Source organism: Helianthus annuus, chromosome 9 (assembly GCF_002127325.2).
Source record: "Helianthus annuus cultivar XRQ/B chromosome 9, HanXRQr2.0-SUNRISE, whole genome shotgun sequence".
NCBI classification, from domain to species: domain Eukaryota; kingdom Viridiplantae; phylum Streptophyta; class Magnoliopsida; order Asterales; family Asteraceae; genus Helianthus; species Helianthus annuus.
The window spans coordinates 138,861,399-138,886,135 of NC_035441.2; the positions used below are offsets into that span (position 1 = coordinate 138,861,399).

The 24,737-nt window shown below is 39.4% G+C and overlaps 1 protein-coding gene across 1 annotated transcript; it reads right to left on the reverse strand.

Annotated features, from left to right (window-relative positions):
* On the reverse strand, positions 1–1,500 carry LOC110878835 (protein rough sheath 2 homolog). The gene is made up of 2 exons (XM_022127213.2): positions 952–1,500; positions 1–851 (listed from the first exon to the last, which is right to left on the reverse strand). The coding sequence occupies exons 1-2, from the start codon at positions 1,391–1,393 to the stop codon at positions 127–129; spliced, it is 1,167 nt and encodes a 388-aa protein (XP_021982905.1). The 5' UTR covers positions 1,394–1,500; the 3' UTR covers positions 1–126.
* Between the last annotated feature and the right edge of the window lie 23,237 nt (positions 1,501–24,737).

Genomic DNA, 24,737 nt, shown 5'->3' on the forward strand with positions numbered 1-24,737 from the left:
AATAACATAAACTAACAAAATTGAAAAATTACTTGCTAATAATTATCCATTCATTACATCTCATAAAAAACACACTAAAAAAAACTCCATTCAAATTTCCTTCAACAAATGGAAGTCAATCTTATTTTAAGTTAACCCATGATGATGATTAGCACCACTAATCATATGTTGTTGGATTAACCCCCCATTAATCTGTTCAACAACTTTACTCAACTTCATCTGCTTATTACTCCATGCTTCCATCAGCTTCCCTTCTTTCCCTTCTGCATCTCTCTGCAACGCATTCAATTGTTCCCTATACTCACTCTCCATCCGCCCTAACGCCGCCGTCTCCTCCTCCCGGAGACACCGTATCTTCGCCTCTACCTCCTCCATCTTCTCTCTCCTCTTCCGGTTCTTCTCCGCTTCCAGCTGCTGTTCCAACCGGCTCAACCGCCACGTCGCCTCTTTCTTATGCTGCACCCAGTTCTGCTTCGCTTCCTCTACCTCCTTACAGTACTGAACCAACGTTCCCACTTGTTGAACCGGGAAGAACCGGTGGTCGGAGTGGACCGGGTCCAGAACCACCGGTTCGGATGGGGAGAGTGTCAGACTAACAGAAGGAGACGGTGTAGTCGACTTTGAAGAAGAAGATGACGTCATACACGACGTTGCATTGTTGTTCTGGTTCTGATTCTGGTTCTGGTTCATCCATGGTGGTAGTTGTACCACCGGTGTTAAGCTTGGCTCTGGCTCGGCTCGAGAAGTTGAGCCGAGTGAAAGGATCGGCGAGTTCAGATTTGGCATTGTTGGCTTCAAGTAGGGCTGGACGTACTTCTCGGCAAATGTTTCCAGTATATGATCGTAGGTACCTTGTAGCAGAGTATATAGTATATTTATTATTAACATTTGAATGTAAAATACAAGATAATTGTATAATAGTAACAATACATATATTCTATACTCTAATACCTTGGATGGCTTTTTCCGGTGAACTGCAGCAGCCGGAGACAACGGCGACGGATGGTGGCGGTGGTAAGGGATTGGACGTGGATGATCCGGTTATTTTACTGTTGTGAATCTGCTGCTTGATCTGTTTCTCTTTGAAAACCTCCCACCACTTTCCTAAACGCTTGGCGGTGCGGCCGGGGACTTCAGCAGCGATTTTCTTCCACTTGTTGCCGTACTTAGCCTGAAGAGAAATCACAAGTGCTTGCTCTTGTGGAGTGAGAGAGCCTTTCTTAATTCCAGGTTTAAGATAATTCTTCCAGCGTTCAAGGCAGGATTTGGGATCGCGATCTAGGGTTTTGGACATGCGTTGAGAGATGAGGTTCCATTCTCTGGGGCCGTACTGGTTAACGTAGTCGCGGAGGAGAGCGTCTTCTTCAGGCTGCCAGCGTTGACGCTCCTTCATCTCGGAATCATAGCTCCGGTGGAGGTAGAGAGAGAGGGAGAGAGAGTGTTGGGGATAATGAATTGATTGGGGATGGAGGTGGAATGTGGTGGGAATAGGGATCGGAGATATAAAAGCTGAAATGGGAGGGGGTGGTGGGGTGGGGTGGGGGTGATAGTGACAATACATGTATCAGATGATAGGAGGGGACTTGGTGGCATGCACGCGCTGGTTTAGTCATTTCATATTTTCACTCGCATTATTAAAATGTTGTTTCAAACCCTTTTACTCTCTAGTGAAAAGTAAATCAAAACAATTTTCATACTTTTGTTTAGGGCTGTAAACGAACCGAACGAATACGAACAAGGCTTTGTTCGTGTTCGTTCGTTAAGAAAATAAATGTGTTCACGAACGGTTCATGAACACTTACCGAACAAGATTTTATGTTCGTGTTCGTTCATTAAGGAAATGAGCGTGTTCGCGAACTGTTCACGAACACAAACAAACACAAATAAATTTAGCGAACGCGACGAAGGATAAAGATAGATGGCGCAGAGAGTAGCACTCGAACTTGAATCCCTTATTGTGGAACGGAGGTCGCTCGTATTCGCCAATGTAAATGATGAGAAATGAAAGGGAAATGATGCATAACAAGGTGAAAGTGAGTTTCCTAGTTTAAATGTTAGGGTAATAAAATAAATAAAACTCTAATAATATAAAAAAGTACAAATAAATATAAGAAAGTAAAAAGATCTTCAATTAAAACACAAACATACGAACATAAACAAATGCAAATCAACAAATGTTCACGAACACCTTACCGAACGTTCACGAACACAATCGAACGAACGAGACCCCTGTTCATGTTCGTTCATTTAACTAACCGAACGAAATTTCATGTTCATGTTCGTTCGTTTAATAATCGAACGAACATAAACGAACTTCCCGCCGAACGGTTCACGAACTGTTCGCTAAACATTCGGTTCGTTTACAGCCCTACTTTTGTTGCTTTAAATCACGATATTTCTTATTTGTAAGAAAGTGTTACAAAATGTTAATATACTTTTATGATTACAAAAATACAGATGTTGTATAGATTGATAAAGTTAAACTCTTACGCTATGTGTTTTGCATCGTGCTGTGGTGTTGAAAGGGTGGTGCATGGACCTAGGTTTCAAGGTCATGCCGCATCAGGTTGCCCCATGTGTGGCTAGAGTATGAAACTCTTTAATGGTGGTGTTCACAGCATGAAGTGGGAGAGAGCCGTTTAGGCTATAGACATTGAAAGGATAAGATCTTTTTTAAATAAAGAAAGAATTTTTGAAAACAAAACCTTATAAATAGTAGGTAATTTGATAATTTTTTTTACCAATTACTCTCCTGCATCTTCGTTTTCTTAGTGTGTTGTATTAAATTCAATCTCGAACCACCACTATGAATCCAAACAATTGGTTCAATCCAAATTATCCCACTTATTATCGGCCTTAAATGGATATGCCAAATTTCACGTTCCTCATTGGAACCAGCTCCGTTAGAGTACGCAACTAAGGTGTGAAACTAATAGTGTGTGTGACAACTAAGATTTTTTTAGGATAACTCTGTTATCTTTAATATGATTTAAAACATTAATTATAGCATTCACTTCATATTGGTTGGTTAAGTGTGTCAGTTAGTACACGAACACTCACGTAACAATAATTCGGTGAATTAACCGAATTACCAAACTGCACACAAGTCTGGCCCCGAACGTTGGTGAAACATCGATATAATATTGCAAACATAGAAATAACAATATAATTGAGTGGAATTATATGTTATTTGATTACATGGACTACTTGTTAGTTGTTTTTCATAATTGCGAATATTGTGTGTTTTTGTGTGATCTTGCGTTATAAAAATACTTTTATAAACAAACTAGTGAGTTTTATTTTTATAGACTTGGACTATTAAAAATTAGTAGAAAATGGTTTAGTGGGCTTGTGTTAGCTAGAAAGGGCCACCAAAAGTAACAAAAGCCCACCAAAAGTTACAAAAGCCCACCAAAAGGCCCACCCATGGGTTTTAAGATAACTAGTTTTAAAAAAAATATAACCCAACCCAAAACCCCCCATTACATATGGCAGCCCCACCTCCACCATAATTTCGACTTTGTGCCTTCAAAACACCATTCTAGTTTGATTTGTTGCTTGGATCTTGCAATTGGTGGCTTTCTTGATCGAGTTTAATACCATTTAACGTTTACAAGTAAGTTGTCTGGATCAATTTTGATGTTTCTTATGATTTGAACATTAAGGTTTTGATTAGAAGCATGATATTGATACGAATTTGTGATAAATCTGATTTATGTGATGTTTTATATGTTGTATTATCCGAAAAAACATGATAAAAGAACACCAATCACATTTTGAACATGAGATGGTTGTAAATGGATTATGTCAAGGTTTTTACAGCCGACTTGTATCAGCTATAACATGATCAAAATTTAACAAAATCATGTGGTTCTTGAGTCTAAAATGTTGTTCAATGAAATAGCTTTCAAACTAAACTGGAATCATAATTTTTTGACAAATTTAGGTATTTTAAAAGATTAAAACGGAAACACAGGTGGAGGCTGCGTTTTTCTGCAGCAATTGTAGCCTATTACAGGTATCATAACTTGGTCTAGGTTTGGAGTTAACATGTGAAATTTTTACAGTAAATAGTTCTAGGAGGTCGTCAAATCCTCCAACTGGAATTTCGTCAATCAGAACGACAGAGATTTTTAAATAAAATAGTAAACTGTCGATATAATGTGATGAAATTGCCTTTTAGGTGTTAAATAATTTTTAATGATTTTTTTGCAAACAGTTAAGCTTTGGGAAAATTCACAAACCTTTACGGACCTGAGGACACGTTTCATAAATCATTTATAATTTTTCAAGCACATTAAGTATTTTAACAAAATTCACGAAAACGGCTCAACTTTGGAGGTTGAGCTGGAACTGAAGCATACATTCATAGCACTGCATTTAACTAGGGTTAGTTAAATGGGTCTACTTTGGTAATTCGGGGAATTACAGGAACACTTGCATGATAACTCTCGAACGTTGGTAAATAAAACGAATAGTAATTATAAACGGACGGCTTACACGAACTTATGTGTTGCATGATAAATACGTGGTTTATGTGTTCTAACTGTAAGATGTTGTGGGCCTTGTATAATAATGACATAGTTAGTGGTGTTTAGAGTTAATACTGAAACTTTAATATAACTCCTGTAAAACCCTAAACCTCCCTCACAAATCATTCTACGGCAGTTTGCAAATCATCATTTCTCTAATCATTCCTGGCTACACAAGTTTCACAAACATCAATCTTGATCTTTCAATCCATCTACATTTAATCAAAGGTAAGTGTTTATGATTACACGTTTTGATTCCATGCAAACCCTAGTTCTCCAAATAATAGTCCTGTGTTTAGTGTTCATGCTTAAATGATTGAATGAATGTAATTGTGGATGAATATGCATTGTTTGTTAGACATTAGGGATGCCATAAACATGAAAGGATTGCCAAACTGTGTTGATGATTTGTAATTAGGGTTTTGATCGTAGGAACAATTCCATATAATAGAAATTGGAGTTAACTGCCATTTTCGTCCCTGTGGTTTGGTCACTTTGGCCATTTCAGTCCATTTTTCAAAAATGCGCCATTTTCCTCCCCGACGTTCTGGAAAGGTGCCATTTCAATCCAAAAATCATAACCCAGTTAAGTCGGCTAGTAAATAAGGACTGATTGTGTAAATTTGTAACATAAAGGACTGATTGTGTAAATTTGTAACACCACCACCACTAGCCCTGCCACCACCAACACTCTGCTGCCACCACCACCACCACCACCACCACCACCACTCCGCTGCCACCACCACCACCACCGCCACCACAGCCACTGCCACCACCACCACTCCGCTGCCACCACCACAGATTCTTATTTATAATATAAGCTTGATCTACTTCAGAAATCAGAACTACATACTAGAGCAGCAAAGTAATTTTAAAGTAGTAATCACAAGAGTAACCAATTCAAAATTAATTCCTTCAAACAAAGTTCAAAAGATGTTCAAATTTGGAATGTAATCACCTTATTATTACCATCAATATTCATTTAAAGAAAGCAAAATCAACCCAACCCAACCCAACCCAACCCAATTCATTACAATTCACAAATGAAGCAACAAAACTTTTGCTGACATGTTCTTGAAGCCTCAATCTTGTTCATCAAAACTCAGTTGTTGACACACTGCCTCTTCATCAAAGTATGACTTCTTCCCAACCAAGTCAGCCACCCTCTTGGCAGGACCAGAATCGCGCCCCGCCTCTTCCATATACCGAACCACCCGAATCCTGGGCAATAACACCTCTGGCATCACCACATCCCCAGAGCTCTCATCCTCATTGCCATCAAGACTGAATCTGTTTGGGATCACAATCGCACTCGGAATATCTCACTTCTTCTTCACTCGACCCTCACGTTGTTTCCGTTCAACAGTATCGGTAGTGAGCGAAGACCTCTTCTTCATCGACGAGTTAACCGTCGCCTGGTTGTAGCGACTTGGAATAACCCGACCACCCGGCTTTACAGCCCCCTTGTTTGAATCTTGTTTGGGATCTTTTTAACACCAGATTCTTTCTTGTTTTCAACACACTTGACATTCTTCTCCGCTCTTTCGCGTCTAATGGATTCCAATTTGGCATACAACCGACTAATCTCTTTCTCAATCTCTATCTCCTCATCAGTCTTCTCGACAGGTTTCAACAAACCAATCTTGTTCAGATTCTTTAAAGGTTTCAATTCGTGAACAAGAAGAGAGGATTTCGGGTTAAACCCAATCGGGCTCTGGTTTTCCTTACTGGAAAACGAAGAATCTGTGGTGGCAGTGGCTGTGGTGGCGGTGGTGGCGGCGGTGGTGGTGGTGGTGGTGGTGGCGGTGGCGGCTGTGGCGGCGGTGGTGGCGGTGGTGGCGGTGGTGGCGGTGGTGGCGGTGGTGGTGGTGGTGGCAGTGGTGGTGGTGGTGGTGGCAGCGGAGTGTTGGTGGTGGCAGGGCTAGTGGTGGTGGTGTTACAAATTTACACAATCAGTCCTTTATGTTACAAATTTACACAATCAGTCCTTATTTACTAACCGACTTAACTGGGTTATGATTTTTGGACTGAAATGGCACCTTTCCAGAACGTCGGGGAGGAAAATGGCGCATTTTTGAAAAATGGACTGAAATGGCCAAAGTGACCAAACCACAGGGACGAAAATGACAGTTAACTCTAGAAATTGTGATGTTGTGTATTTTGTGCGCTTGTTTGTCCAGAGATAATTGTCAGACCTTGTGAAGTCACAAGAGTCCGAGTTTATAACTAAAACACATTGTCAGAGTTTAATTAAAAGGTATAAAAGATCCGGGTTTTCTTTTATCAACGTCCGTACATACATAAATAAATATTGAATTGCTAAAAATAAGTATGTTGGTCCGAATTTATTGGCACATTATATAGTATCCGAGTTTGACAGTTAATGCATCAGAGTTTTCCTCTTATACTTTGCCTAATGTCCGAGTTTCATATAGTAGAATATGAATGATGATGATGATGTCCGAAGTTAAAAGAAAAGAGTGATATGGGCCGGCTACATTACTTAACATATGGTCCGAACTTCATAATTTAAAGGGGTCAGAGTTTAGTAGAGGATTCTGGGATTTATTTTGTTTATTGAACTTATAAATATGATCAGAACTTATTAAATCTAAGGGTTGAGTATTACTTTAATTCTAAATTGTAAAGTACATGCACATGTTCCGAGTTTGGTGCCAGGACGTCTAGACATACAGTATTAGTTTGAGTATGGCAGTTTGTGATTAAAAAAGTCAACAATATAGTCCGAATATGATGCTTAAAGGGGACCGGGTTTCAGGATTTATTACGGGCCGATAACATATATTGGGCCGAGAGGCATGATTGGGCTTTAGGATTTCTAGTTGATAATAATTACTGAAGAATGAAGTATGTAAATTTTGAATTCTTATGAAAACATTGATGTCCGAATTTGAACAATTAAAGTGTCAGGATTAATATTTTATGGTGTGGTCCGACTTTGGGGAGTAGAATACTATAGTGATCAGGGTTTTTATTTAAATAAATAAAGTGTCCGAGTTACATGTTGAGTATTAAAGGAATATGATTGGGGGTCCGCACTTAATTGCACAAATTTGTTAATTGAAATTTCAATATCAAATTGTCCGGATATATTTAAGGAATATATGTGGGCCGAACAAACAGGTAGATCTTGAATTCAAATTAAGTTTATATATTCATAACTTAATGAATTCTCATGATGTCCGATGTTATTTTTCTTGAAGTCTGTGTACATGTTATAAAAATATTGTTATCCGAGTTAATATGTCATCAACGAGAAACCCAGCCGTGTGTTACTACATGTATTGTATGCTAAACGTGTTACCTGTAACCAACAAACACTTGTTGTTTGGACACTTAGGGTATTGCAAACCTTACTTGTATACTTACCGATACGATTGTACATTAGGTCACGTGTAACGGACCTAACACTCATTTAACGCTAGAAGTCCGTTAACACAAACCTATCAAACTAAGGCGAGTTCACTACTCTTTCACAAGCATGCGTCTCGGGGGGACAAACAAACTATTATTCATGGGAGGAATACTTTTGAATGTCTTGGTTTAATTTCGATATTAGTTAATAAACTCAAACTCTATCACGTAAGTCTCTACTTGCTACCGAGCTAGTTGCTTGGGAGGCAACAGGGTATTAGTTGATAACACTATTAGGCTTAACAAACCTCACACCGTGCTGGGAGCCGGGCGTGAACTAATGACCTTAAACACTTGCATCAATGCTGATAGACATTGATGAGGGCACAACAAACATGACAGTCATTCGGTATCGAGTTTATTATTCGTAACATGTCTTTAAACTAAGCATTTACTTGATTTACGTAAAACAAAACTGTGAACGCGCCACCTTTATGTTGAGACACTTTTCTGCACGCTTGCAGATCGTTAGATACATCATATTGTGAACTTGCTGTCTGGAGAGCGTGGGAAGTGCCATGGGGCGTATTACTTGAGGAAACATTTAACACTTTGCATTTTAAAACGATGTTAGTGCACTTATGTCTCTCACCTTCGTCAATCCGAGTCGTAGCGAGAAACGGAAGAAAACGAGTCGTTATATTAGTGATATCTAAACAAAAAGGCAAGGTGGCATAATTGTAATAATGAGAAATCTCATTAAAAGCCAAGGACTATAAATAGGGAGGTTATGTCATAGATTAGAGACTTTTGGCTCATTTGTCATTTTGGAGAGCTCTAGATCTAGAGAGAGATTCTAGAGAGAGAAAGTGATTCAAGGTGCTTGTTCTTGTTAGATTTCTAATAGAATCACGTTTTTTTTACATCGTGTGTGTTAGGTCACGTTCGTGTACGGTTTCCGCACAACATACGTTCGTTTCGGAGTCAAAACCGGTCCTACAAACGATTTGGCTTTATTTACGTTTAAACAATTACAATTGCTTCCGCTAGACGTATACTTTGTTGAAACGAGTATTTATGAAATGCACTGCTCATGTTGGACATGATACTTGTGTTGATAATATTTACTGTTTGTTCGACATGATTAATGGCTAGATCCTACTATATCGCACATCTCGAAGTAAAATCCGCATGTGATATTTTAGGGGTGTGACAAGACCCTAGATTATTAGTAATTTAACCTATTTTAACTACTAAAATTTCATCCCATAACTTTGATAACCCTTGTTAAAAAGCCATTTTGGGCTATTTTAAAGTTAATGTCGATATGTTATGTTATTTTAGAAGTCACATTTGCGTCTTTCACAAAAATTTCAAAGTAACATACTCTTATTTTAATATTTATTATTACTACTACTATTACTATTATTATTATTATTATTATTATTATTTACTATTATTATTATTATTATTATTACTATTATTATTATTACTTTTATTATTATTATTACTACTATTATTATTATTACTACTGTTGTTGTTGTTGTTGTTGTTGTTGTTGTTGTTAGGTAATAGATCTAGTCACTTTGGAAACGTTAACAAAATTTGTATAGGAAGATTTTATGTAGCAACAAATGTGATCGAGGTTCAAAGAAAATATAGACATACATATCGAATCAAATGAACAAAAGGTAGATGATACACATGCACCACACCGGTTTTGGTGTTCCAAATAAATTTCTTTGATGGTATGTCAAACAAACTCAATGAACAAAAGTCTGAAACTACAAGGGTTGGTACACCAATAAAAGAATGAATACGGGGGATATTCGTGTTTGTTTGTTTTAATTTTAATCGAACATACAAATGAATACGGACATTTTAAACGAATGAATATTCTTGTTTGTGTTTATTTGTATGAAAAATGAATGTTCTTATTAGTTCATGTCTATTCGTTAATATTCAAAGCTGACAACAGTAAACACATATAAACATAAACAAACACCAATTAAAAGTAAATAGTAATATTTAAATTAAGGTCTATATGTAAGAATAAATAAATAATATATATTTATTTATATATGGCCATTATAATCATTTACATTATATGGATCAAAATATATAACAATCCATTAAATAATTAGTTGGTAATTGTTGATGGGCCTTATTACCATTATTAACTAATTAGGGTTTCCTCCTGGGTGCATATATAAGGAGACTTATGTGGAGGTTAAAGGGTTACTCAGTTACACAATCAGATACCCTATTAGCCATAACATCATAATGTTCGACCTCCCTCTCCTACAGCCGATACCCTTTTCGGTTTTCTTAGCCACCATCATTAGATTGCACCCTAAGGAGGAACCAGACCAAACTGACAACTATGTCAAACACTATTGCTGCATCTACATCTGGATTCTCTGCTGGCCTGTGCTGATGCAATCAAAGGTATGTTTTCCTTCATGTATAAACAGAACTGAACCAACATGTGGTATCAGAGCATATGTTGATTAGTCAGTTCTATTTTCGTATCCATAATTCTGGGATTGAAACTTGGAAAACGGAATTTTGAAACCTTTAAAAACATAACAGCCGATTTCGAGTTCATCATGTTGCGACTCGAGATCTCTGATTTTCGATGAAAAGATTAATTGTTTTGTTCACCGAATTAACTGGATTACAATTTTAGCCGAAATCTGTTTAGTAAAATTATTAAAATTCAGGTTTCGGGTTCCAGAATTTTATTTTTTATGATTAGGGTTCATCATGTTCATGAGAAAATTCGAAGTATTCTGTTATGTTTTGGAATGATTTAGGATTGATGGGTGTTTTTTCCATGTTTGATCTAATTTTATCTTTTAATTTTATTCGAAACTGTTATTAGATAAACAGTTATTATTTTCGAAATATGTTGATGAAATTAGATCACTTTAAAACAGGAAATAATATCCCATAATCCCTTAGATTTCGAATTTTCGGTTATGATATCAAATTAACAGCTGTTAGCGAGGTTGCTACTCGAGACCACGAGGTTGCTACTCGCAACCATGAGGTTGCTACTCGCAACCATGAGGTTGCTACTCGCAACCATAACGTCATTAGTCGAGACCATGAGGTTGCTACTCGCAACCATAACGTCATGACTCGCAACCATGAGGTTGCTACTCGCAACCATAACGTCATCAGTCGCAATCATGAGGTTGCTACTCGCAACCAGAATGTCATCACTCGCAACCATGAGGTTGCGACTCGCAACCATAACGTGATTAGTCGAAACCGTAGTTGCGACTCGCAACCATAACGTGACTAGTCGAAACCGTAGTTGCGACTCGCAACCATAACGTCATTAGTCGAAATCGTGGTTGCGACTCGCAATCTCATTAGTTCGATCCGCGCTAACGGGTGGTTTGCTATTAAATGATTGGTTTTGTAATTATTTAGTTAATTAATGAGGATCAAATAATGTTTTGCAAAACCAAAATGGCTTTACTTGAATGAGTTTTTTGATATATCATTTCTGGCCAAAGCTGACTTGATACATCTACTTATCATCCAAGTATTACGAAAAGCTATGTTGTGTGTGCATCATAAGCATGAATGTCTTTATTTCTGGCCAAAGCTGATCTAATTCATTCATAGATGGCATATTTAACAAGTGCATAACTAAAGTGATTGTCTCAATTTCTGGCCAAAGCTGATTTGTTACAACCACTTTGCACACATGCTTAAATGATTACACTTCTGGCCAAAGCTGTTTTGTCTTCGTTTAAGTAGAACTTTAAGTAGTCTATTATTTTGATGTTAGTAATAGACGTATCACAATCTCTTCACATAATGATCCTTATATTAATGATCCTCAATTAATTTTTTGTGATCATTTTGTCTACCTTATTCTTAGTACCCATAATTTTACTCACCATAATTTTCTTCTATAAATCTCATCCACTCTAATTACTAAACCTAAAATGTTTGCTTTATTTAAAGTTTCTATAAGAATTAGCTCTTAAATTAAATACTTGATTATCTCTTAAGACACGATAATCCTATTGCTCTCTTCTGATAAGGCACTACAGAAGAAAAGTAGAGCGTGATGATTAGGATAAATCGAACATGATGTCTCTTATGATAATCAAGAACTCTCTAACATAATTGCTATCACTAAAGTTATTCCAGATTAAGTTTTTTCCTAAGACTAATCTATAATTGTGGAATAATCACAAGAACTCCTAAGGTGCATGCCTTCATTTAAATTATAAATTATAAGGTTAAGTGGTATATGTGAATATATTATAATGTACAATACCATGACCCATAAATTTAAGGGCTTACGCATGGAAATAAGTACATTTTCCAGTACATTACATACTAAGTTTTCATTTGTACAATTTGATGCATTATAAATCAGCTATAACACTCAAAAGTACCAAAGTATAACGAGTGTGTTGATAAGCAACATATGTACATAGAAATAAATGTTTGAAACTGGAAAATAAGATGTTATTCACCTTACAACCACTAAAACTTTAAGAGAGGATTGTTCTAAGGTCCATAGACAAATTACAAGTGCTAATCCCAACGTTAAGGTTCTTCAAGGGAAAATCTCACTGCATAATTATGTCATTAGACTAGGCATAAGCAACGAGACTATCCATTATTCTAAAGAACAGTTGGGCAAATTAATTAGATAGTAACTTACTAATGATATTTAAGTCTGATAATTTTAATATTCCAATTAACACATGATTAGTTGACTCTAGTTCCATACGTTTCCTTACCAGAACTTGACAAATAACTAACATGAGAGTTAGTGACAAAATTAAATGTTAAGACTATAAGAACCATAATGAACAATCTTCCAACAACGTTTTTCGATACTTTATATGTTCTGAAGATTAATCAGAATATAGTATCATAATTAAGCAATGTTATGAAGATTGTGAGGTTTGCATAGTCAACATAAAGTCACACTTACCTTAAACTCTCATCTTATTTGTTCTAAATATCTGGATTGAAACATTACTAAGATGAAACTAGATGATACCTTATTTTTTCACAACTTTTGCCATCATGCTAATGAAAATTTGACAAAAGGAAAATGAGACTTATAAATTTCATCCATTAGAACCAAAATTCATGAGAAATCATGACATGGTTAATGAGGATGATTTTTCCATCTAATCTCATTTTAAGTGATTTTAAATCATGACGTTAAAGCCCTAAAATATGACTTGGCTTAAGGAATAAGCATGGGTCCATCATAAGTCATTCATTGACATTCGTGGAACTTATTCCAAATGGAATATTCAGACATAATTCATTTATCATTGAACAGACTATCAACTTGTATCTAAACTTTTGTCGCATATGGCACACGATCTTAGAAGAAATCTATTCATATATATACTTAATAAGATTTCTATTAGATATGTCCCTAAAGTTTCTTATGAAATCTGGACATTAAAGAAATCAAATAAAGTCTAACGTATATGTGATAGGTTCCTACGTCACGTAGCTCATTGAAACTTCTCTTGTAGCATTCTAGAGATATTAAAGATTAGTGGGAGCATTAAGTGTCTTAATAATAACTTGCAATAGTTGCAAGAGGTGGGGGAGTGAATCTTTTAAATTTACACCTCTTGTACAAGACATTGCTCCATCACGACACTGTTCTATCAAACCTTATCTCCTTAAATCTAATGCTACTCTTACAAAAGTTTCATTGTTGCTTAATTGTGGGCACATTTAGATTTCTTGCCTAAACTAACATAATCCTCAACAAGAGAAACTACAACGACTAACGTCATTAACTTGTTTCTCTATTAGAATTTGTTGGTCGTTACATATTGACCCTACGCATGCTGAGTTCCTAAAGTTTTCTAAGGTCGGTGGGAGCAGTCAAAGTCCTTATCATGTTTTGCAAGGAATACAAGAGGTGGGGGGAAGAGTGTCATTAAATTTCACTCCGAATTTAACTCCGATTACACCTCTTGTATACCATACTGCACCAACCCTTACAACTTAGAATGAAAATGATAGCAACCAAACCAAGAGCTAATCCATAAAGCTGAAACTTTTAGCAACCAAACCAAGAATTTGTTGGTCGTTACATATTGACCCTACGCATGCTGAGTTCCTAAAGTTTTCTAAGGTCGGTGGGAGCAGTCAAAGTCCTTATCATGTTTTGCAAGGAATACAAGAGGTGGGGGGAAGAGTGTCATTAAATTTCACTCCGAATTTAACTCCGATTACACCTCTTGTATACCATACTGCACCAACCCTTACAACTTAGAATGAAAATGATAGCAACCAAACCAAGAGCTAATCCATAAAGCTGAAACTTTTAAAACCCAATAATCAACTCAGGAGGTCATCTAGGTTTAAAAACCTACTAACTTTGATGATTAACGTAACCTCCCTAATGAAGTTGAAATGGATTTTGGAAATGTTTAATGATCCTATCTCTTAAAATCAAGCCATTAGCGTAAATCAGTCATCTGAATGGAATAAAACAGTTTTCTAGTAAAACTGATTTTATGTGTTCGTGTAACGTTTGGGATTTGATTGAATTACCTAAGAGTGTTCATAAATAAATCAAATCCTAATATAAGCATTAAGACACAAAGAGGCATGATTGGTTGTCAAAGGTTGTACTCAGGAAGAGATAAATTATTAGAAGAATCTTTATTACATATCTAACAAAAGATTTCTTTGAGGATCATCACTGTTCTAGTAGCTTATAATAATTTAAAGCTACATTAGATGAACATTATAAATAATTTTCCATGACAAATGGCTGACACATTTACATGTTCATTAGATAACAACCTAAAGTTTTAAACTTAAGGTTAAAGAACAGTTTGTCCATCAGCCAATAATATCCATGTATGGGTTAATGCAAACATCATAATGTGATGAAAAGCTAAGGTGATTATTTTCATCAAGAATCAAGTGGATTAATGGCATATAGACAAATATAGTTACAAATCAAACAAAGGGCTTACGCGTATTTTGATCATAACGATTAGGTTTTAAATTAAGGCTATAGTATGATTAATGGGGGTCCTGAGTCGCATAATGATTCAACGGCTGTATTTTTCTGCTATAGTACTTGTTTAAGGCTAAAATGAGTGTTAACTCCTGATCAGGCTTATCTAACACTCATAGTAAATGATTACTCGGCCAAGTGGGAGAATGTAAGAATAAATAAATAATATATATTTATTTATATATGGCCATTATAATCATTTACATTATATGGATCAAAATATATAACAATCCATTAAATAATTAGTTGGTAATTGTTGATGGGCCTTATTACCATTATTAACTAATTAGGGTTTCCTCCTGGGTGCATATATAAGGAGACTTATGTGGAGGTTAAAGGGTTACTCAGTTACACAATCAGATACCCTATTAGCCATAACATCATAATGTTCGACCTCCCTCTCCTACAGCCGATACCCTTTTCGGTTTTCTTAGCCACCATCATTAGATTGCACCCTAAGGAGGAACCAGACCAAACTGACAACTATGTCAAACACTATTGCTGCATCTACATCTGGATTCTCTGCTGGCCTGTGCTGATGCAATCAAAGGTATGTTTTCCTTCATGTATAAACAGAACTGAACCAACACTATATACCATCAATAACCAAGTTAAACCCTAAGAATTTTTTCTCATACCACCTAGCCTAACAACTTCTCACTAAACAAGATAGTAACTGCATTTACAACCTTTAGCAATCACCTGTTAATTTGTCACTAATCTACATAGGGATTACCTTTTCAAACTTCTAACAATTAATGTAGTATTTTTTTAAGAAATAAGTTATAAAATTAATGATAGGAAAGTTATATAAGAGTGGCAAGTAAACGGGCAACAAGTTGCACCACAACCCCCTTTCAAATAGCAAATCCAATTCTACCGAAAATAAAACTTTGGTTCTTTGGCGTCGAGAAATTGATGTGCACGACCCTCTACACTCTGTTCAAAAACCAATAGCTTCAGGAGCAAGAGAACCAAAGATGTCAAAGGCAAAGGGAATGAAGACTTAAAACCCGATAGCTCCTTACAATGGACCACATGCTCCCGAAAGTTATCTGACGACGGGGGTAGCCCAAAGACAAATAAAACCATTAATATGCAAAGAGCTTAAAAGGTTGAAAGGTTCATCGGATGAAAAGCTGCATAATGAGTGAATCGAGGAACAGTAACTAGTCATGTCCACCAACTCATCTCACCAACTCACGCTCACCAACTCACAAAGTCAGAGCAGGTCTGTACAGGCACACCCTATTAACCAGGGGTCCAAAGCCTTGAACCCCAAAAGGGGAAACCCTCCATAAGCAAACAGGTCTCACTAGTATAGTCCATACCATTTCGAGAAGTGTCTTCCACTATAAGAAGACAGCTCAATAACACTTCAAGGACATTCCGAAAAGCAGAGAGATTCCTTAATCTCTTGTCATTTGAAGAGTTCTTGTCACTTCCAAATAACTCTTCATCAGATTCATCTCATTCATTCTATTTGCTTTCTTTTCTTGATCCGAGTCAATCTTGGAGAAAGAACTTCAAAGCAAATAACTCAAATATACTAGTGAACCTCCTTCCACGTTTTGCAAACGTGGAGGGACCCCGCGACCTGCGTTAGGCAAAATCAAACCTTTCAGCCCTTTTGCCTGACCAGTCCAGCTACCATCCTTGGTCCCGTGTTTGTTGCATCAACAAGTTGGCGCCCACCGTGGGGCTACGCCGCTGTTTCTCCTCAAAAGAGACCTGGTACGTGTAGCTCCTTCCATTCCAAACCACTATGTCAGAAAGTGGATCTCCGGGAGAGGTCAACCAGATCCCTAACACCTCTACCCCGGGAAGTGGTCAAGCTCACACAACAATAACAACGCCTTTTTCAACTCCGGGGAGTACACCCGAGTTCCTCACCTTTAACACACCAACCCCATCCAGATCTGGAGCTCCGTCTCCCAACGTTGGTGTGTCTGACACTCCGACACGCGTTGAACTTACCCCCGAGGGGGTCGCTCATAACTTCCTTGAGCTGAGATCACTTCTTAACCAACATGTGAACAGAGAAAGGGAAAAGGGTGTAAGGATTCGTCTAGATTACGACGAGCCTGAGCCAACGTTATCTCCTGGACCACCTCTACCACCCTTCGTTACAAGAAGTGAAGCCGGTCCTAGCAACCCTTCAAACCTGCACCCTTATCTGTCCACTGTGACGAACCCCACTGTTTATCCCATTCTCTCTTCCCAACCAACTGTTAGTGGTACCCCTCTGGGACACGAGTTAACACTCGACCAACTCCTACAATCCCCGGTGACCAGTTGTCCCACTTCTCTGAATACCACATGGGAGCAAGCCCTGTCCGTGCTCCCTTTAGCACGAAGTGCTGTTGCCAGCACCCCTCTTGGGGTAAATTGCTCGGTTGGTCCTGGAAGTCTTCAAGGTTTCAATTTCGTGCCCAATATGATGTCTCAGATGATGGCCCACTTCCCTTGGCAGCACTTCATCAATCAAGTGCTGGCCACCCAGGGAAACCAAGGCAATAATAACAACGGAGGCACGAGACCTGAAGAGGACTTGGCTAAACCTTACAAGCTAAGCAACCTTTCATGCTTTTCAAGACAGATAGCTGATTATGACTTCCAGTCAAAAATCAAAATGCCTGCCCACATCAAAACATATGATGGGACCGAAGACCCCGAAGATCATCTTCAAATCTTTACTGGTGCTGCTCGAATAGAAAAATGGTCGAATGCTGAATGTTGCCTAATGTTCATGCAAACCCTCATTGGGTCCGCTAGAATTTGGTTCAACGACCTACCTGCTTAAAGCATTCGAAGCTTTGATGATCTCAGCAGAGGCTTCCTGGCAAACTTCTCCCAACAAAGGAGATACGTTAAAGACGCGACTGTAATCTTCCAAATAAAACAACGAGATGATGAAAGCCTACGAGCATTCATTGAACGGTACAAGAAAGAAGGGCTAACCTACGTGGGGGCTGATGAGAAAATGAGGGTTGCCGGTTTTATGAACGCCATAACCTCCAAGTATCTCACACGAGATTTCAACAAATCTCTACCCAAAACCTTGGAAGAAGCCCTTGAAAGAGCTGAGGCTCACATCCGAGGAGAAGAAGCTGTTGATATCAAGGAACAAAGGAAAAGGGGTTCCGGTTGGCGAAGCAGCAGCCCAGCCAGAAAGAGAGGAAACTTTAATTCTTACGACAGACGCTCAAAGGGTTCAGACCCTCGAAGGGTTGAAGGGCGAAACCCTCCAAGCAGGGATAAGAGTATGAGTTTCACTCCTCTCACCAAAACCCCTCAAGAAATCCTGGCAACGGAAGAGGTCAAGCAAAACTTCAGACCTCCCAGGCCTCTTCCCAAAAGTCGGAAAAACGAGAACTCCACTCAGTTCTGTGAATTCCATGAAGAAAAGGGACATCACACCAACGATTGCTTCCAGCTGAAAAAGAGAATTGAAGAAGCTGTCAAGTCAGGGGAACTTGCCCATTTGGTCAAGGGAGTTCGAGACAAGATGGCCGAAAACAAAGGGAAGGAAGTAAACATGGTATGTTCTGACGAAAAGGTCCCTTACAAGAAGCGACGGTTGGAGGATTGGGAACTTCAGTGTGTTTGCTTCCCCCCAACAAGGAAGGACCCGCTCCCTGGTCCCCTTGTGGTTGAAGCCATCGTGGGTACCTTACAAACATGCAAAGCATACATAGACACGGGAGCAGCCACTGAAATCATGTTCGAGAAGTTTTTCAATCAACTAAGCAATGAGGAGCGTTCAAGGCTTCAACCCTCCGGGACCTCCATAAAGGGTATCGCTGACATAACCCTGAAGCCTTTGGGGCAAATAACCCTTGATGTTTGTCTTAAAGAGGGATCAAAGGAAAGAACCCGATCACTAACATTCGTGGTTATCAACATCCCTTCCAACTACGACGTAATCATAGGGAGGCCCGGACAATGTGCATTTTACATGGCTGTGTCTGTTGGCCATGGCACTGTCAAGTTTCCAACCGAGAGAGGGATTGCAACCCTTCAACCCTCTCAGGAAGCTTACCTGATCGAAGGAGAAAGTTCTAATGACGAGAAAGACAAGCAGGGGTTAGTCATCAACCCTAAGTACCCCGAACAGCGGATAAGGGTCAATCCCAACCTCTCTCAAGATACTCTTTCATACCTTGAAAAGCTGCTAAAACATCACAGCGATGTGTTCGCCTGGTCTCCCGAAGACATGACCGGGATCCCTCGAAGCATTGCTGAACATGAGCTAAGAATACCACCGAATGTCAAGCCAGTGGTTCAAAAGAAAAGAAGTTTGGCACCTGAAAGAAGCCTGGCAGCTTGCCAAGAGGTTGAAAAGCTTGTATCAGCTGGCATCCTCCGAGAGGTTAAGTATCAATCATGGATTGCTAATCCTGTCATGGTCCGAAAACCTGACAACTCTTGGAGAATGTGTATAGATTTCAAGGATCTTAACAAAGCTTGTCCTAAAGATTGCTACCCGCTCCCAGAAATTGACCTTAAGGTTGATTCCCTCACGGGATACCCGTTCAAATGCTTCCTTGATGCATACAAAGGCTATCACCAGATCCTCATGAAAGAAGAGGATGAAGAAAAAACGGCTTTCCACACAGACAAGGGCATTTTCTGTTACCAAAAAATGCCTTTTGGTCTCAAGAACACAGGAGCCACTTACCAACGACTCGTCGATAAAGCCTTCGAAAGCCAAATTGGAAGAAACATGGAAGCGTATGTCGATGACCTGGTAATCAAAAGCAAAACGGAGTACCAGATGCTTGATGACATCCAAGAAACCTTCAAGAATCTTAGAAAGATCAACATGAAGCTTAACCCGGAAAAATGTTCGTTCGGATTTGATGAAGGAAAATTCCTGGGTCATATTGTTGGAAAACAAAGCATCAAGGCCAACCCCAACAAAGTAAAAGCTGTTCTCGAAGCTAAACCACCAAGAACCAAGAAGGAGGTTGAAAGCTTGAATGGGAAGCTTGCAGCCTTGAAGCGTTTTACCTCAAAACTGGCCGAAAGGTCCCTACCGTTCTACAAAACGCTCAAGAATTGTTCAGATAAGAAAGATTTCAGATGGACCGAGGAGGCTGAGAAAGCTTTCAATCAAATGAAGCAGCACCTTGCTTCACTGCCAGATATTGCAGCACCTGAAACCGGGGAGCTCATATCGGTGTACCACTCAGTTGCCGACGAAGCCATCAGTGCAGTCCTCACCATTGAAAGGGACAAGGCTCAGGTACCCGTCTATTTTTTCAGCAAAACTTTAAAACTAGCTGAAACCAAATATCCTCCCCTTGAAAAACTAGCCCTAGCCTTGGTCCAAACAGCCAGAAGGCTTAGAAGATACTTTCAAGCACATCCTATACAAGTGGTCACTGACCAACCTGTCAAGAACGTGCTTGAAAAGCCTGAAAACTCAGGAAGATTGGCAAAATGGGCAGTGGAACTAGGTGAACATAACATCACCTATGTCCCACGAAAAGCAATCAAAGCTCAAGTTTTGGCTGACTTCCTAGTAGAAGTCCCAAGCCAAAAGACTGAAGAAGTAAACACCACAACCACTGAACCCTCCAACCCTGAAGCCTGGAAACTGTTCACCGACGGGGCTTCAAGCGTTGAAGGGTCAGGAACTGGTGTAATCCTAATCAACCCTGAGGGGCTAGAATTCACATATGCTCTTCGTTTCAACTTTCAGACCACTAATAACGAGGCTGAATACGAAGCACTGATCGCTGGCCTCCGGCTAGCCAAAGAAATGAAAGTCAAAAAGCTTGAAGTGTTCACTGATTCGCTACTAGTATCAAGCCAAGTCAATGACAGCTATGTCGCCAAGGAGCCCAACATGAGAAGGTACAAAGAAAAATCAAAGGAATTAATGAACACCTTCCAGGCATGCAACATCAAACAGATTCCAAGATCCCAAAACAAAAAGGCTGACGCCTTAAGCAAGTTAGCGTCCCTCACATTCGCCCACCTCACAAAAAAGGTGTTGGTTGAAGTGTTGAAGGCTCGTTCAATTGACGAATTAGAAGTACAAGATGTGGTCACCGAGGAAGATCCAAATTGGATGACTCCCATAAAGAAATTCCTTCAAAACAACGAACTACCAAGTGATCAAATAGAAGCTGAAAGGGTAAAGATCAAAGCAAGACAATATGTGTTGCAAGGAGAAATCCTCTATAAAAAGGGATACCTTGCACCATTGCTAAGGTGTGTGGGCCCTGAACAAAGCAAGTATTTGGTTAAAGAAGTGCATGAAGGAATATGTGGAGCTCATTTCGGAGCTAGGTCGGTGGTTGCAAAACTCATGAACTTGGGATACTTCTGGCCTCCAATGCATCGGGATACCGTCGAGCAATTGAAGAAATGCGATGCCTGCCAAATCCACTCCCCAATACCAAAAAGTCCAAAACATGACTTGGTCCCCATAACTTCAGCATGGCCATTCCACAAATGGGGAATGGACATAGTTGGACCATTCCCTCCAAGCAAAGGGGGAGTAAAATTCCTGTTGGTAGCAATTGATTACTTCAGCAAATGGCCAGAGGTCAAACCCCTTGCCAAAATCACAGGAAAGCAAATCATAGACTTTGTATGGGAGAACATCATATGCCGCTATGGGCTGCCAGGGGTAATTGTGACCGATAATGGGAAACAATTCGCTGAGAAACCCTTCAGCCTTTGGTGCAAAGAGTACAGGATCAACCAAATCTTCAGCTCAGTGGCTTACCCGCAATCAAACGGTCAGGTTGAAAGGACCAACAGAAGCATAGTGGAAGGCATCAAGACAAGATTGGGGAGATATGAAAGTAATTGGCTGGAAGAATTGCCTAGCGTTTTATGGGCAATCAGAACAACAGAAAAAGCAAGTCACAGAAAAACACCTTATAGCTTGGTATTCGGATCCGAAGCCGTAATCCCCGCTGAAATAGGAGTTGTAACCCAACGAATTGTCAACATGGATCCCGAGGTAAACACACAAGAGACCATGTTGAACTTACAACTCTTAGAAGAGGCCCGGGATCAAGCAGCAATACAAGAGGCCAAATACAAGCAAAAGATGGAAGCATATTACAACAAAAAGGTCAAGAACGAACGATTCAAGCCAGGAGACCTAGTTCTCAGAAACAATGAGGCCAGCAAAAAGGAAAACCAAGGAAAATTAGGCCCAAAATGGGAGGGGCCATACACCATCCTCGAAGCACACAAGGGTGGATCCTACAAGCTGGGAGATCTAGAAGGCAAGAGGCTCCCAAGGCACTGGAACGGAAAAACTTTAAGAAAATTCTATGTTTAGAAAGTTTGGTTTGTGGCAAAACAAAAACCTTTTGTAAAAGCAAATGTTGCTTGAATGAATGAAGTTACTTTATCAAACTTGTCTTTCTATCCTAATATCAGGTTGAGAACCTAGCAAAAAACTCCATGGCAAGGGCCATGTAAGGGGATGAGCTCCCAGGCCATATCGCTCAATAGGTTCAAGGGTTGAATGGACCTATATAAGGGGTGAGTTCCTAAATCAATACAACTCCATGAGACTTATCAAAGAAAAACCATAGTGTCTCATAGACAGGTTTGAACAGCCTACACCAATCGTTCCTTAAGTCTAAAAAATGTACCCAATAATCAGACTTACGAAACCAAACAAATCACAACGAAATAAAAGAAAAGGATAGATACTACGTCTTGATGATAAACCCTAAGGCAAAGTGACTGCAGCACTGAACCCTTTAAAGTGTAAAAAACATAAAGACAAAGTAAACAAAGACAAGGCAAGAAAATAAAAACAAACAAGCCTATCAACCAAACATACAAACCAAATCAGAAGCTACCCAAAGATCAACCAACAGGTACCGAGCTTGAAAGGTTAAAGGCTTTAACCCACCAGCAACTGTACAAAAAGCCTGAAGGGTTGAAACCCCACAAAACAAAACCAAGCAAATGGAACCAACAAAAACATCAACGACAAACATCATGTCATAAGTTAGAAAGGCCATAAAAGACCTTCATAAGACAGTTAAAGCAAGCCCTAGTGACTTGCAAATAAAACTAATGTTCAACAGCCATATAGGCCCAACCAACCAACCATGGGAACCTTAAGGGTCCCCAAAACCTAAACATTGTTTAAAACATTACAAAACATAAAATGTTTGATAAGAAAGCTACGAATAAATGTCAGTTATCAGAGGGCTTGGAACCTTCACCCTTAGACTTTTTAGCTTTCTTTGTCTTCTTCACCTTCACAACTTCTTCACCACCAACTGCAGAGGTTTCCAAACCAGCATCTTTCGAGGTTTCAGGCAGACTCGAAAGGGTATCATCACTGTCCCCGGAGTAAGACCTCTTCTTTGACAAGGAACCCAAAACCTCAGCACAAACCTTCTCATTTAACCCCTCAGGCTTCAACCCCTGTAAAACAGACAAAGGCTTACCAAAACAAGAGGATACCTCATGAATAAAGGGGTAGGTTAGCCTCTCCATCTGCTCAACAGAAGCCTTGAAGACATCAGAAGCCTCAGGGCGAAACATGGGTGATTTCTCCAAAGGTTGCCCAGATTCATGAAGTTTATAGCCAGCAGTAAGGCCTTGATGCTTCCCCAGGTTCAGCAGCTTTGTGTAAACATCACCAAGGGCAGAGTTAAATTCCTTAGAGTGCAAAAGATAAGTCACAATCTGCTGAAACCCATGCTCGATCAACCACTGATTATCCGCAGTCACCTGACCAACGGAAGCCTTCAACCCCTCCTTTTCTTCACGAAAAGCCTTCTGCTGGACAGATAAGGCCTCTCGGTCAGCCTTCAATTTCAACAAATTTGCTTCAAAACTTTTCCTCAGGTCACCCATCTCAATGGCATGCATCTTCTTCAGATCCTCAATCTCCTTCTTCCAAGCTGCCTCCTTCTCTGCAAACCCAGCCACTTCCTTCTTCATCGATGCAAGGGAGGATTTCATTTTGTCTTTCTTTTTAGAAAAATCCTCATACTCCCGCATCCTTTGGCGAAAGCGTGTAATCCCTTGGGGAAGCATGGCTGCAAGGTTGCAAGTAGTTAAAACCATGCGAGATAACATAGTGTCATCATCCATCTCAGCAATAGCTTCACGAACGGAAGGAGGAGCAAGATGACTAAGAGCATCTTCACAAACAGCAGCATCCTTAAAAGTGTCATCATTCTTAACCAACCAAGTAGGCACATAAGTGCCCTCAGGGTTCAACCCTTCAACGTCTCTGCTCGACGATTCTTGAACAGGGGTAGCAACACCCTTCTTCCCTCGAACCTTCTTACCACGCACAACTAATTCCTTCTCCTTCTCAACCTCCACTTCAGCCTGATCCTCAGAAGCCTCGATATCATCACTCAAATCCACTGGCTCAGTGGAAGTGGATTGAGGAGCAGCTTTCAGTAAACGACGAGATAACCGGCGAGTTGAAGGCTTGGGAACATTGGACTTGGTAAAACCCTTCGCATTTGCAACACTGACATAACCTGAACCCTCAAACCTCTGCTCAGAGGTCCTCACAACAACATTTTCACCCGGAACAGTCGGAGCATCTTCAAAAACCACATCGGACGTATCGTCACTCTTGATGAAGTCCAAAGCAGACATAACTGCCAAAAAACAAATAAAGAAAATAAGTCACAAACAAAGTAAGATGAAAAGGTATAAGGGAAAAAATGCATACCAAGGCCATTTCTCATCAACACCGGATCCCGATCAACTTTTGCCCAAATATTACTAACCCCTAAAAGCACTAACAAATGTTCGGGAAAAGGGCG